Consider the following 17,199-nt stretch of genomic DNA (forward strand, 5'->3'; position numbering starts at 1 on the left):
GAGACCACCAAAGCAATATTAATACGTAAGGCTCATGACATTAATTTTGGTTTCTTTCCCATTAAGACCTAACAAGTTCCACTTGTACTGCTGTAGGCATTAAATACAGTAAAATGAACAATAAATACAGTAAAATAACCAAGATAATATTTCACAAAAGTACGCATGGTAATAGTTGGAAGAGCTTCAGAAATGAAAGTAAAAATGCCAAAGAAATCGGAAGCTTCTCTAAGGGCAGACTAAAACACTGAATAACCGTAAAAAGAAATAAAGCTCAAGATACCTCAAAGAGAATTATCAAATTTTAATTTTATCAAGTCCTTGTGAATAAATACTTTTACTAATAGACTCCAATTTACAGAGCTCGTATAGACTCTTAAGTAAAAATAATCCTGAAAGCCCGATACAGGTTTAAAGTACAAAAGGAAGGTGGGCATGATGACGCACCTACAAAACCCAGCACTTGGAAAGCTGAGACAGGGAGACTGAGTTTAAGGACAGCCTGAGCTACATAGTGAGTTTGAGGTCACCCTGAGCTATGGCTCAAGACCCTATCTACAAAAAGAAAAAAGGAAAAAGAAGTAAAATTCCTTCCACCGCCCCCCTCCCAAAAACAAGCCTTAAGTACTAAGGGTTTCAAAAAAGTTCAGTTTAACTCATAAATGGCAGTTGTAAGAAACATTACTAAAGACTGCATAGTGAATCTCTGAAATACAACTTCTATCCTCTGCCTTTACACAAAAAACGACTGTAGTGTTCTCCTACAGAATATCCCTTGGTGTCCTCAAGATGTTAGAGAAAGAAAAGAAAAAATGAAACTGAAAAAAAAAAAAGTACACTAACAAGACTGATATTATTGTGTATGAACTTATCCTATTATTATAAAAACCATATAATGAACTGATAATGCACCATCATTCAACAAGCCTCCCTGTTCCTAAAAATAATTCTTGTACATAAGACCAGAATATCTTTTCTTCTTTAAACCTCAAGGCTACACACTGAATAAAACTGAAACCATGCAAGTCAATATGAATTTCTGAGACTATCGGAATCAAGCCTTCATTTAAATTTCAAACTGAATCTTGGAGACAAATCTTCATGCTATATTATATGTAAAAGTCCAAAACAGGAAATCTTACTTCATTTATGATTCTGCATCCAGATGCCAATAATGAAAATGTAACCACAACATTGTATTTAAAGGAAACAGATGCCTTTGTTCTATTGCTTTATAACGAACAATACAGTAATGCAAGTAATAGCTTATCACAGCACTTTAAACACCTGTCTAATTCCTACAACAAGCCATACCTTTAACTAACAATAGTACTTAAAAACTAATATGAAAGGCAACTAAATGTTTACTATTACATAGCCACAGTCCCTTTGATACTTACTAGTGTTGGAGAATTTTGATCTGGCCAGAAAGATTCTGGAACAGGCCAATGGCCTATAGGAACCCCAGTTTTAGGATTTGGTCTGACATATATGAGTTTGTGACAGCTATGCCAAGGCTGAGATCCAAAAGGCCTTGATATATCTGGCTGCCCATCTATAGCAAAGAAATTAAGACAAAGAAAGCATGTATCATTAGGGGAAAAACACAGAAAGTTAAATTATATCCATTACTGCTTAACTTAATAAAAATATTCTAATACTTCTTCATTTCTTTATGCTCTTTTTTCTTAAATGGCAGAATATTGTAATAGCTTAACACTTAGATTAGACTATAACTCACTAGACAGTAATGTCTGTAAATTTCAACTATGAGTCCACCATTTGAAAGAAGGTCCCACAGCATCCTTTGCTTGCCCAAACAGAACATACAAAACATTCTTTTATCTGTTTAATGAATGATATACTTTCACTCCAGATTAGGTAAGAGCAAGCACCCAGTTTGCTTTCTTCATCATCATATCCCCAGTGTCAAAAACAGTGCCAGGTATACAATAAATACTATTTAAGTGTTGCTAATTAAGTATTTCTTAGGCTGGGGCTATAGCTCAGTGCAGAGTGCTTGCCTAGCATGTACAAGACCCTGGGTTCAATTCCTAGCACCTAACAACAACCAAAAAAACCTTTAATATGTAAATCTAGATCCAAAGCACTTATCTTTAATCCAAAATAATTCTAGCAAAACAGCAACTCTAGCAATTCTCTTCAATAATTCAGAAAATATTTATTAAGGGTCTAAGCCTAAGCCAAGCATTAAAATAATTTTAAGATTAATACAATCTAACAATTAATTTTTAAACTTTGATTTTTTTAAAACCACAGAATGATAGTTTTGTCTTATCATCTTCTGCTCCTTCCCTAACATACCTTCTGAATGTACCCATTCCTTCACCTCTGTGACCTTTCTCTTCTTCCACTTATCCCCGCTACAAGATCATCTCTGCCAAGTATCAGTAATGACTAATTCTTAAAGTATATTGTACAACGAAAAGGGTTCTAGTATAGTTCCTCAGACACACTGACTACTGCAAATAATTAATGATCAGAAATCTGGTAATAGAACCAGTTGGAACTGAGCTAGAATTTTAAAAGAACCAAGCTTAATGGCAAAAGCAGGTTCTTCATTTTTGGACCCTCACAAAGCACTATGTTCTGATCAGTTTGGTCCTTGGAATAAAAGTAGCTAAGGAATTAAATGAATACTTAGGGTTGAACACTGAGAATTAAGGGACATGAGAAAAGCAAATATATATGAGAGAGGCAATGCTATAATACTAAAAAGAAAATACATGTTTGCTTATCTATAAATGCTTAAAAAGGTATTTGACTCTTATTAAAATGCCAGGCTATCAACAATCATTAAAATAAAAAGGTGATGCTTCTGAACCATTAGTTTTATCTTGACTTTCCTATTTATCTTCCCTTCTTTACCAATAGCAGTTTTGTCAAATTATTAAGATTTGGCCTTGCTGATCTTAAGGCCAATTTATAGAAAATTTTCAGTTCTATTTCAATAATTGATAAAGCAAGTTTAGAATGTCTATAAGAAAAGTACAATAATACCTTCTACAGGGGAAGGATCTGGTCCTGCTTTCTCAAAGTTTATTACCACCCCACTTTGTACTTTCTGCACCAAGGACTCCAGACACTGATTAAGCATTCTTGGAGAACATACAGAGTATGAACGGCCTAAGATAAAAAAAAAAAAAAAAAAAAAAAAGAAAAGAAAAAAAAGAATAAAGTAAACTAGTTAGTTTTTAAGAAGTCCTACCTTTAGCAAGAACTATAGTGGGGTTTCTAACAACACTAATTAATAGAAATTCAGTGGTAAAGGTTGACATTTCATAATCTTAAAAAGAATGAACAAAAATTTTTTCCAACCAACAATTCCATTTTGTGAGTATGTAATTTTTTTTAACTATTGGTAGCTGAAACATAGAAACCTTGATCAGAACAAATCACAATGGAAAAAAAAAATCACATATTCTATCTATCTATAAAGCACTATTTCCAACTATTAACCAATATAATTTAAATTTAACACAATAAAACATCTAGTACCAATTCTCCCAAAATCTTATTCCTGCTTGACCAAAGTATTATGTCCCTAAGACTTAATGCTAACCACATAGCAAATACTTAGTAATCATTTAATTGACATGTTGGCAGTTACTGCATATTTTAAATAGTTGTGTTTTAATATGTAGATGGCAAGATGTATTTTTCTGAATTTGACTTGGCTTCTATACCTGAGAATTGCCTCTTTTACCCTTTTGCATATTTTAATCTAAATACTTTAGATCAGAAGCATTAAAATGTTAACAATTAAAATATTACTAGTGAAAAGACCTTTAAATAGGGATTTTTTTTCTCCCGAAACAAGGTCTCCCTATGCAGCCCAGGCTAGCTTCGAACTTCTGATCCTCCTGCCTCAGTCTCCCTACAGCTGGGATTACAGGTGTATACCACCATACACAGATTAAACAGATTTTCAACAAGAATATCAAGATCTTTGTGGTCTGATATAAACACTAGCCACATATACTATTGAGATCTTGCAATATAGCTAATCTGCAATATGGCTAATCCAACCTGAAGTGTATGGTAAGTGTAAACTATACACCTGATTTTGTAGACTTAATATGAAAAAATATAAATTACCTCATTTAGTAACTTTTAAGTATCAATTTCACATTGGCATAATATTTTGGATATACTGATTTAAATAAAATATTATTACATTAATTTCATCTGTTTCTTTTTAATGTGGCTAGTAGGCAACTTGTAATTATATACGGAACCTGAATATTCCTATTATACATTGCCCATCCAAATGAAACTCTAAAAACCTTGACAGCTAGTAATCTTCAACCAAACATCATGCAATGTCATTTGTAATAAGCATAATTATGAAGTCCTACTCTTACAAAAATTCAACCAATTATTTCAGAACAAAGGCTAAATCATATTTAACAAATCAAATTACCTATATCAAGTTATACCTAATGTAATTTGTAAAGGCTACTCAGAAAAAAGAATGTTAGGCAGTAGTAATTCAAATCCTCAAAGTCAGCTTAGAAAAACAAGTGTTATCACAAACAATTATGATCATAATAAAAAATACCTACACCAATGACTGAGTATCTATATGCCCAGCACTGTTCTAAACTTATAATCTTTTTTTTTTTTTTGATAGTACTAGGCTTTGAACTCAGGGCCTCCCACTTGCTAGGCAGGTGAGCTACAACTTTGGTTACATCCCCAGTCCTTTTTTGTTTTAGTTTACTTTTCAGGTATGGTCTCACTTTTTTTTTTTTGGCCTAGCACTAGCCTAAATGGTAATCCTCCCACCTGTGGCCTTCAGCATAGCTGGGATGACAAATAGGTGTCACCATGCCTGGCTTATTGATCAAGATGGGGTCTTGCTAACTTTTTGCCTGGGCTGAACTCAAATTTCAATCCTTCAGATCTCTACCTCTTGATTAGCTCTGATTACAGGTGTGTATGAAACTATGGCAATTGTTTCTACTCCCCTAAGCTGTGCCATTAATTAATCAATTAGAGCATTACATGTAAACCAGTTATGATTTTAGTATGAACAAAGATTTTTATGAAAATTAGAGAAAAAGTTAATAAACACAGTCCTCAAATCAAGAAGGTAGCTCACTTTTGGTTACATATAGCCCACAAAACAAAGTCAAACTAACTACAGTTAAGTGTGAAGTCAGTATTAGTATCTTACTAAAATAAAGAAAAAAGAACACTTCTAACTTAGGTAACAGTCCTCCCAGAGGCTAACAAAGTTAAATTTATTTAATCTAGAAAAGTTTAAATAACTGTTATAAAATGCCTTTATCCCTGATATTTTCACCAACATGTCTACAAGACACTTTTTAATTTGCTATCACCGCTGTACCTCCCCCTCAGGCCTGCTACTCCCTGGATCATCTGGGAATCATCCTTCATTTTTCTTTGCATAAGACTATCTTTTACCACCTTCAAATTTAGCACTCTATACCAAAGTACTAGCATCTCTTACTATTCTTGACACTCTACATTATATTCTCATCTAAAAGCTGAAATGATCTTTTAATAGAAATCAGATGCTATACCCTATTTAAAAAACCAAAACAAAACAAACCTTTCTAATGGCTTCTCATCACACTTGTGAAATAAAAAATATTTATTATGACCTAAAGGCTAGTCAATATTTGGCTCCTTTCTACCTTTCTAAACCTAGCTGTTACTCTCTACTCTTCTCTTTGTAAGCTCTAGTCACATCAGCCTTCTTATTGCTCCTACTAATAGATACCGCATGCCCCTTCCCTACTTCCCTCTTTCTAGATCTTCCTGTGGTTGATTCCATTTTCCAGATCTCTGTTCAAATGTTGCCTCCTTAGAAGAAAACTTACCTAAAAATACTCATTCTTAGCCTAAAGTCACTATCTACTCCCTAACTCTAATTTTTCCTCTTTATAGTAGGCAGCACTTCCTAAAATAATTACTTTACACAATTATTATCTATTGCCCAGTCCAAAAATACAGCTTTCTGCCTACTGTTCTTGATGCACTCCCAGGATCTAGAACAGTTATGTGGTATAGAGCTGGCACTCATTAATTACATAATAACAAAAAGAAAAATGCTTTACAATGACAATTGCACATTTTTAAAAACATACATAAAATATAACAACATACTGACTATTTTGTCAATATAGGTCAATTTCTTTCCAATTTTCCCTCAGTGAACATGCATTATTCAGCTATATGAAAAGGTGAGTGGCATGTGGGTAGCGTCCCATCACTGCTAGCAAGAGCATGGAAAAGGGGAAATGAAGAACTAAAATAGGAGGGACTCAAGAAGTATATTTAGGGAGAATTTCCTAATTTCTTGACTAAGATTTCTTGGTGACTTTGGAATCTTCTCCTCTGAGACGTTCCTTTCAAAAAATAAACAAAGTAACTTTAGTACATTACTGCCCAAAGGCAAAGAAACCAACTACTATAACATATCTCAAGGTTTTTCAGGCCCTTTCTGATATGTACCACTCACTTCATTTCATACTCTGAATACTCCTGATCCTGGAAGACAAAAGTTATAGTACATGTAGTCCCGTACCTTCATCATAATTCTAAGTTCAGACTAAGTAATTCACAGTAAGAAATTCCCAATGTGACACTCTCAAGTAAAAAACCTTAAGAGTTTATGTTTTTTAAAAAATGAGAATTTTAACAAGTACATCAGTTCAAAGCTGAAAACCAAAAATTTCAAGAAAAAAGCTGAAAAATTTCATGAATATAAATGTGGAGCCTACCACAGAAACCATCAGGACTACCACACTAAACATTATTATACATGTATAACAATTGTTGGTAATAAATTTTCAAATTTAGATGACAGGCCATCACTGAAAAAAAGTATACATGTACCTTCTTTCTTTTGTGAACTAAATTATAAAGGCATTACAACAATTCAGAGTATTTCTATAAAATGAGAACATTTAAAATGTGAATAATTTCCTTAACTTATTCACTTCAAATACCTATATATAAAAGGCTCTTCCTTTTCCTGAAGATTTTGCAGATTTCCAAAACCCATAGAATTTTATAAGAAAAGCACCTAAAATATTAATTAGAACTTGCAGTATTTTCTCTTAACTTATACTGCTAGGCTGTACCAAACACTGACTAGAGCACCAACTGTGTCTGGAGATATGCTGGAGGCCTCTTGCATAGGTGAAATAGTAGTGTAGCAGATTTAAATACTTTAATATCAAATTCCTTAGGTAAGAATTAAAATGCTCCATGAAAGCAAAACCCAAACATATGTCTTACTCATTAGTGAACCCCTAAAGCATGGAAATCACACTTGGTATATAGTAGACAACTCAATGCATATGTATATGAAATCAATCCACCTATTAATCCAATTCCACATTATAGATTATCTTGAGTTTAATATGTATGCTGTTTAAGATACTCAGTAATATTCACTAAACAGGAAGGCTACCTGATTTGATAAGTGATACGTAAGTTGGATAAAACCTCAGTATCTGTTTCCTCTAACCTATTTTCCCATCTCCTTGCTTTTGGAAAATACAACCAGGCACACCCCATCAAATGGATAACAAAATATTTCTCAAACATTGTTTACAGAAAATAATGGTACAGCATTTCTAAATCATTGAGCTTTATAGATAGGATATTACCATTCACTATGAGGTGCAGTGTAAACCGCATCTCAAATCGAGATCATAGATTAGCAGTGAGTATAATTTTAAAACCTTGTATCTATTAATTCCTAATGTTAACTTGTTAAACAAAATCAAACATGGAATTTTTGAAATGTACATTTTAACATATCCAGAAAAACTCTGCTTTAAATCACTGAATTGCGGCCAACAAAAAACTTACCACCTGTCACTTCACACATTGGTGTGATTGCAGAGTCATCTAAAGGCACACCTGTCAACTGTTCTGATTCTACTGACATGGTGCCAGGCAACCGCAACACTAATGCAAAGAGTCTCTGATCCCAACGAAAAGGTTCCTTGGTCAATTCACTTCCAGGCAAAGGAGAATTAAGAGGTAAATGGAGCTGAAAGAAATGGAAAAAACAATCAATCAATATAAGTTTTTTTGACACTATTTTTTTAAGTCACTTCAAAAACATATATTAAAACTGTACTGAGTCTCCTCCTACTACTCTAAAAACAAATTCAAAAATAAAAACTTTTTCATGTACTCTGAAGACTTGAATCAAAAGAACAAAATCTGCATTATTGTAATGCATTTCAGATTTACATTCAAGTAATTACCAGGTGCCGAAATGCTTCCAAATAAATCATTTAACCATTAAAACAACAAGGTAACAGGTATCTTATTATTCCTATTGTGTGTGTGTGTGTGTATTTACACATAGGTCTCAAAGAGAAAATGATTTGACCTATTGGTCCATGTCATACTTTTCCTATAACACAACAGCAGGTTCAAGGATCTCCACAGTTCTTATTAATTTTAAATACATTTCATTTAAATATATTTCATTTTATATAAGACATCACTTGCATGAAAATATGTTTTGTCAATAATTACATGTTAAATATATTAAAGTAGTAATTCTTTTTTTTGGTGGTACTAAGGTTCAAACTCAGAGCCTTGCACTTGCTAGGAAGGTGCCCTACCACTTGGGCCACTTCACCAACCCTTTTTGCATTTCTGAGATAAGATTTCACTTTATGCCCAGGACAATCCTCTATATGTACTTCCAGCACAGCTAGAATAACAGGTGCAGGCCACCACACCCGGTCACTGGCCAACTTTTTGTCCAAGCTGAACTTGAACTGCAATCCTCCCAAGTAGCAGGGATTATAAGCTTGAGCCACAGGGCCAAGCTTTAAAGTAATGATTTGTATCACATCTGAGTAAATGTAAAAGGACTTACGGGTGTGGGTGTGGGGGTGTGTGTGGGGGTGTGGGTGTGGGTGTGTGTGTGTGTGTGTGTGTGTGTGTGTGTGTATGCTTTTAAGAAGGTAACTGCTAAATCAGTTAAGATTCTTAAGAATCTTAAAAAGCTTTAAAGTGGTTTTGATGGACATCTATGTACCAACAGGATTCACACATATTAGTGTCACTGAAGCTACAGACAGTACATTTCTTATGATGAATGCAATGTGAATTCTGTAACATCAAAAAGAGGGAGGGAAAGAAGAAGGGGAAAGGGAGGGAAAAAGAAAGAGGAAAATGAAAGAGAAGGAAAGAAAATCTTGACTGATCATATCAAGGCTTTAACTCTAACCACCAGTTTTACAGGGAATTCTGAGGGTAAAGGATCAAATTCAACACCACAGAGCCGTAAGTCAAAACCAGGACATAGAATGATTCTCCAATAAATCAATGGCATGAAAAAGCCAAGGGTAGAGAGTGGAAGCATTGAGACAAAATTACGACAATCAGAGAACATGAAATATATATTACTGGAATTATTAAAAATAAAAATGTTAAGTGCATTAATGGTATGATGCTTGGAAAACAAAAATTATCACTTAAATAATGAAAAATGGTAAAAGTACAGGATTAACACACTCAAGGACTTCTTTCTACAAATATTGGAGGCTTTTTTTTAACATAGAACAGCCTTTTAAATTACCAGCCAGAGTTTATAGTAATTTCTTCATAAAGCAATATCTAACTATTGCTTTATAGTCTTTCTAAATTGCCTACAGAGATTTCTGAACTTGATAAGCTGGGGATGTAAGTCATACTACACCGGTTTGAGACTCAAATGTCTTCACTGACTTACATCAAACCCTTAAAAAAAAATTTTAAATCAAACTCTATTCTAGGAAGAGAGTTCCTAGTCAAGTTGTGCTATGCTGGGCCTCTCTCCCGAAGATTCATGCCAAGAGAATATGCTACAAGTCTCCTTTATCAAGATCAGGCAAGACTTTGTGACCATGAACGGGAATTATTCATTCGTTCTCTAGCACTGGTCCTACAAGGCAGAAGACAGAGGCAATAAGGAATGCTGAAAAAAAAGTGAGCCAGAATATTCTTTGAGGAAGTTTCCCTAACCTCAAGAGCTGTGTGTGACACTTGTAAACAGCTCAGGAACTCCAGGCCTAGCTTCTGCTACTGCACCTTGCCAGAAGATAAATGAGAAGCACTCTTCACATCATCTCCTTTTACCCCAGACCAACCTCAACCACCTTTCAATTTAGGAAACACAACTACCAATTGCTGTGTCACTTTCTAAAGTCACAGAAATATCAAAGCACCAATGTCACCAGCTAAAGAGACATTCAACTGTTAATACAGTTGCTTTGTAGGGTAATGGAGGGGTGGAACTGCTTGAAGATTTCAGAGGAGAAGAGAGACTGCACGGACTACAATGTACACTAATTATGTAATGAGTAGCATCTCCAACAGATAATATTCAATGAAATAATTAGCCTTTGGTTGTACAATGTTCATAAAAGGTACTTCAAATTAAAAAAATGCCAACAGAATTACAAGAATATTTCCAAGTATTATACACAGCTACTTCAATTTTATAAAATTTGTCATTTTTTTTTTTTTACTCATTTTTCTACTTATTTTCCCCACCCCTTATTGCCATCCATGGGCAGGGGAGCAATGTATTACTAAAACAGGAAGAAGTAACAGCTAGTAAACAGAAACAGGAAAAAGAAGAAGAAAATCTGAAGAAAAAATAACCTTAGTAAGACTGAATTACTCCAAATCTAAAATTTATAGCTAAAATTCTTATAACATCTTAAAATCACAAAGGGGAGAAGTCTTCTTGAATACATGCTTTGAGAATCAAAGAAAACTTTGATTTATATATAAATAAAATAATTGCTAGAAAATTGCAAGAACAGATACCTCCTAAAAGTGAAAACTGAGTAAATCCCCAAGAGTAAATACATGTTGCCTATAACATGAGGGAAACTGTTCAAATACACTAGTTATAATACAAATTAAGTATCAATGAGATACCCTTTATACCCATAGGATTGGCAAAAATTTTTAAAGTCTGTTATTATCAAGTAATGATAAGAATACAGAGCAATGAAAATACTCCAATACTCCTGGTGAGACTATAAATAAACAACCATTTGGAAGACATTTTGAAATCAGCTGGCAGAGGTCAAGATAAGCATATACTAGAATGCAAGAATGCCACCTCCTAAAGGAAACGCTCATATTTTCACAAAAAGCATGTAAAAGAACATAAAGGGGGTGCAGTCAGTGGTGGAGTATGCACTTAGCATACACAAGACCCTGGGGTTAAAGCCCAGAACCACCACAAAAAAAAAAAAATGACTACAGCATTATTTGAAAGAGGAAAACTGGACAACAAACCACAAGCCCAATAAGGGCATCAATAAAATACACTGCTCTGTTCATCTATCATAGATGAAATGGGTAAACTAAATCTAAGCTCAACAAGAATAGATTTCAATACAATATTTTGTGGGAAGTATATATACATAAAAGACGTAGTCTGATGAATTTTCACAAGTTGAATGCACTTGTATGACCTAACTTACACCTCCCCTTCAGTCACTACTCTTGCCCAAGTGTTGTTTTGCTTGACGTTGAACTTAAAATAAATGGAATTACAGTATTGTACCTTGGTTTTACGGCTTCTTTCATCAATATTATAGGGTTAAGATTCACACATAGTATTACATTAACTGTTGATCATTTCTATTGCAATATTGTGTTTGCATATGACTATAACATAATCTATCCTTTTTGTGTTAAGAGGCATTTGGGTTATTTGGGTATATTATTAAAAAAATAGCACAGTTATGAAATAATTAGTATGTCTTTATGTTACACATATGTATTGCTCAGTCATGGGATATGGATATATTTACTTTTATCAGAAAACTGCCAAAAGCTGGGCACAGTGGAACATTCCTATAATCCCAGAACTTGGAAGGCTGAGGCAGGAGGACCCCAAATTTGAGGTCAGCCTGGGCAATGTAAAGAGATCCCAGGGTAAAAGAAAACTGCCAAATATTTTTCCTAAATGGTTGTAGTCCCACTAGCAGTAAACAAGAGGACTTGCTTACTTCATTTCTCTTTCACTAATACTTAGTACTAGCTGTTTTCTTTCATCTTAGTCATTTTGGGGTATGTGTGTATGTGTGTAAAATGGTGCTTGCAGGTCCTCAAAGATCATAAAGATGCTTTCTTCTAAAAGCTTTATTATTTTCTCACTTACAATTAAACCTGAAATACACCTGGAATTTAATTTGGTATATTATAAGAGATAGGGGTAAAGATACTGCCCCCCCCAGGTGATTATCTAATTCACACAGCACAGTTATTGAAAAGACCATACTTTCTTTACTGCACTGGAACATCATCACTTTCTTAAGTCTGTTTCTTAAGACAAGTGTAAGTCTAGGAGTCAAAACCAATGTCAGATTAAAAAAAAAAAAAAGGCAACATGGAAAATGATATGAATGAATAGGATCTCTATATACGATTAAAGGTAAATATTATTTGTGTCATTTTCTTTATGTTTAATATATATAACATATATAAATAGTAAAAGAAAATGTGTACTAGAAAACGATCCACCAAATTCACAATTGTGGCTCCTAGGAAGGGAAAGAAGGAGGAAAATTACATATCATAGGGGAACAAAGAGACTACACGCTTATCTGCAATGTTCTGTTCCATCTAATGAATTTTTTTAAATCCCAAGCCGAAAAGAAATTAGGTAAATATGGCAAAAAGTTTATATTACTTATTCTTATTCATGATACTGAAACATATTAGTAAGGAGATTAATTATCAAAAACTAGTAAATTATTCATTCAAGTAGTTATTCACACTTCTTTTATAATGTCATTATTTCATATAAAACCGAAGAAAACTATATATGCCTTAACTCAGTAAGAGGTAGGTTAAATATAATTGCTAAAACCAAAGCTCCGATATTTGTAAGCACCCTGAAAAGATTTCTACTTGACCAGCTATTAAAATGTACTTCAAGAGGGTAGACTACTTCATGAGAATTATATACACATTCTCTCACCACTTTTTATGTACCTACCAAGTACTCAGCACGTTTATGTTCTGGGGTCTTAAGATGAATAATAAAATATGGTCCCAGTATAAAGAAAGCTCTGAGAAGAGGGACCATGTTCCTTAAGGAATCTGTTTCATAGATATGTTTAAAGCTAGGCCAACAAACAGAAAGAAGAAAAGTGAAAATCCCAGTACTAGTTCTCAAGGTATTTAGCTGGATTTTTATTGTTGGACACTTGACAAGAAAATATTTTATAAAAGGTATTTTTTGAAACTTATACTCAAGAAACTTTAGTGTAAGAATATTCAAATATAACTAAACTATGATGCTCAAAATAATTAGACATTGGGCCAGAGATGCATAGTTTGGTAGTACAGTGCATGCTTAGCATGCACGAAGTCCTGGGTTAAATGTCCAGCACTGCAGTAATAAAACACCCATTAAAATAACAACAATACTGTTTTTGAGGTAGCTATTAGATACTAGATATTGTTCTAAATTAATTCATTTAAATCCACAAAATAAACAAATGAAACAGGCACTATAATAATCCCCATCCACAAATGATAAAAACGGAAGTACAGAAGTGCTTTAGTAGCTTTTCAGAAGGTACACAGATAATAAGAGATGGGGAGATAGAAATTAAGCCAAGGTAGTATGATTCCTGATTCTATGTTCTTAAACCAGTATATAACTGGTTAGGTTGCAACCTAAACAGTATTGCAAACATAACATGCAATTTAAGAAACTGAATGTTGGGCTGTTAATATAAAAACCCAATTTTATTAACTGGACAAAACAATAAATTTGTAAAAATTTTAAAACTTCTTTAAATTGATTTCTAAATTAATCTGCGTACTGATTTTAAGTCACTAATTAATACATTTTCTATACACTTTAGGTACATAGTTTTGATAACACAGTCCTATACTTTCCCCCACTTACTCTTTTATCCAATGAAAAGGAGTAACAATATACTTTTTCTTCCCTCTTCCAATTCCCAATACATGGGTAATAACAATGATAATAAAAACTTAGCATATTTTGAGCACCATTTTATGAGCTTCATACTTAATACTTATAATAAGCAAACAGGGTAGATACTATTATTCTAATTTTAAGGATGAAATGTAATATAAGACTGTATGTAGGAAACAACTGTTTGTAGAATACTCACAAGCAACCACTGTTATGTAATTTAGAACAGCTAAGAACTTTAAATTTTAAGAATTAGCTAAATCATGTGTGATTCAATAATATAGTAATTGTCCCATAATCATATTAATGGCCTTTATTAGGGTCTTCATAAAATTATATTTGGCAAGCTTCAGACTAACGAACTAATAAGCAAAAAAATTATTGTTTATACTTACAAGTTGTAAGTATAAAACCTTGGACACAAGGTTTTCTACATTGTTATTTTAAATGATTAATTTTAGTGATATCACCACGTCAGATATCTTCTATAATTATATTGGTAGCTGACTGAAAAGAAAATGTAAGTCTAACTTAAACTTAGAAGATTATTCTATTTTTCTTTCTCTCTTTTGGTTACCATACTACCCTTTCTTTCACAAACTTCTTACAAAAAAAAAATATATATATATACACACATATATATATATGTATACACACATACATATTCTTACAGTCTAAAAAAATGGCAGAATTAAGTTGCATGTTCAAACTTTTATGTATTTGTGAAAGTATAATTTCCTCTTCGATTGTCTTATATTTATTTGATGAGGATTCAGACCTTAATTATTTGTGACTCTGCTAAAATTAAACTAAAAGCTCAATTTCAGTTAGTTATTTATGAGGCAACTATCATATGCTTGGTACTATTGTAATAAGTCAAATACACAAAACTAAACATAATGTTTTAGCTTGTTCACTTTTTAAAGGAAAATTATTATAAAATTCCAGGTAAGCAGGATTTTTTGAACAGCAGAAAAGAAAGGATGGTGTGGGGGGGGGGGATAAGCATTAGTTAGCAAACAGTAAAAGAATATAAAAGGAAATTTATTTTTAAGACGTCTTTAATTCAGGAATATGAACAAATATCCCTAGCATACAACTGGCTTCTAGATGAGGATCACATCACAGTCCACCATGAGTAAGGGTTGTTCTATACCAACAATTAGGTGATTTCCCCTTCACCTTGCATGTTCTACCAACTGGTTTTATTAGCAAAGTTAATTGAAATACTATGACCCTTCAGAATAGTACTTCCCACTTAAGTTTCAATGACCTATTAACTTGGCTGCCTATCCTGCTAGTTTGGAAGAGGGCAAGGAAGAGGATCCAATTCTTGTCTGTCTCCCTATAGTAGATGCCAAAAGAAAGAATAAGTAAGGTCCTGCTTCTATGGTCAAAGCAATGTACAAGAATAAGAGGGGCAAAGTGAGGGTTGTAATCTGAGCATAGGAACCTCTCAAGACTCCTCCCAAAAAGAACTGTGCTCACTCCACACCAATACTCACACATTTATGAATATACACTTTTTGCATAGTATATGTGATAGTCACAGATCCAAAGAATCTTATCTACATGAAGAGTTATCGGTGTTATTCTCTCCCTATGTTTACTGGTTTGTATGTGCCCAGACATAGAGAAAACAAAGTCATGAATTGCAAAACTGCCTGACACATGGAACATAGGGTACAGATACAAATAATCCACACGGAGGTGTCTTAGCAGTTATTCCATCCAGATCAACAATGAAAAATTTATACATGGACATACTTACACCAAGGCAGATACGGAACATAACAGAATTCTTGCTTTATTAAGAATACAAAGAACTTAACCATATATTAATTTTTTCTTACCTCATATAGCAAATTGTGGTTTTTCTTTATAGTTTACTGCACTGTCCTAGTACCAATGAACTTAGCACAGTACCGAAGAAAAAATTAGGTCATTATAAATATAAAAACTTTAACTGCTATCATATGAGATCTTTTAAAAAATAGAGATCATAAATCAAGCTATAATTTGCATAAATGAAACATTATAACACATTACACTATTAATTTTCTATCTTCAGGAACATGTAGTAATTGTAAAACGTGCAACAGTGAAAGTATGCATAAAGTACAAAAGAACAACTAACTATTTGGAGAAGAACTAGGGAAGATTTCCCAGGTAAAGTAGCATATAAGCAAGCTTAAAGAATGAAAAATTTACTAAGAATCTAGACCCACCCTCATGTAAGTTAGAGGCCAATGTAGAGTAAAGATCATGATCAAAGACATGAGGCACAAAATAACAACAACAACAACACTTGGGGTAAAACTAAATTCCAACACTGCTGGAGAATAAACAGCAAAGGAAGAGAAAGATTAAAGACTCTTAAGGAAACCTTTAAGTCTTTACAAATGGGTAGGATTTTAGTAAGGGGAGATAGAAAAATAGATGTCAAGAAAAGACAGCATGTGAGAGAAAACATGAAGCAGCCTATTAGGTCAAATTTAGAGAAAATATACAGAAATAATTGTAAATTTTTTCATCTAGTCATTTCCCAGTCCCCTCACTCCATGGAACAACTCATAGTAAGTCATAAAAGTAGATCTTTTTTGGGTTGTTATAGTAGACTGCAGTGTGGCAGAAGTGTTCTGCTCCTAAGTCTCACTAGGCCTTGCAGCTCACTTTTCACCCCTGTGGAAATGGGTCACCATGTAAAGAAGCTTCAACTAAACTACTAAATGATGGAAAAACAGAAGCCATAGGAAAGAGAAGCAAGGTACCTCAGCCAACAGACCCAGCATCAAATGTGTTTTGTGTGTAAAAATTTCCAAGGAATCTCAAAAAGCTACTAAATTTAGGAAGGTCACAGGATACAAAATCAACCCCCACCCCGCCCAAAATCAATTACATATCTATCTACTAGTAATAATCAAAAAGTAAAAAGTCTAATTAGGACAAGTGTAAAACTCATACACTGAAAACTATGAATACTGAGAAAATGAAAAACAGAAAATCGGAGAGATATGCAGTGCTCATAGATCAGAAAAGTAATAGAGTGTCAGTTTTCCCAACTTATTTTAATAGATTTCAATCAAAACAACAGAAGGCTTCCTAATAAAAATTAGCAAGCCTGATTCTAAACCTACATATAAGTGTAAAAGACCTACAATAGACAATTTTGAAAAAGAAAACCAAGGTTGAAATCTTAAATTAACTGATTT

At 33.4% G+C, this 17,199-nt stretch overlaps 1 protein-coding gene across 4 annotated transcripts in view; it reads right to left on the reverse strand.

The window, feature by feature from the left end:
* The window catches only part of Ints6 (integrator complex subunit 6), a 77,233-nt gene that overhangs the window by 17,902 nt on the left and 42,132 nt on the right, over nucleotides 1-17,199 (reverse strand). For 3 of the 4 annotated variants that reach the window (XM_074043452.1, XM_074043450.1, XM_020166470.2), the window contains 3 exons: nucleotides 7,873-8,056; nucleotides 3,022-3,147; nucleotides 1,401-1,555 (listed from right to left, as the gene is read on the reverse strand). In XM_074043452.1, coding sequence (XP_073899553.1) covers nucleotides 1,401-1,555; nucleotides 3,022-3,147; nucleotides 7,873-8,056 — 465 coding nt within the window. The remainder of the gene's footprint in view (nucleotides 1-1,400; nucleotides 1,556-3,021; nucleotides 3,148-7,872; nucleotides 8,057-17,199) is intronic. The other variant, XM_074043453.1, reaches the window with a different exon arrangement.

This window comes from Castor canadensis, chromosome 10 (assembly GCF_047511655.1).
Source record: "Castor canadensis chromosome 10, mCasCan1.hap1v2, whole genome shotgun sequence".
In the NCBI taxonomy this organism is placed as follows: Eukaryota; Metazoa; Chordata; class Mammalia; order Rodentia; family Castoridae; genus Castor; species Castor canadensis.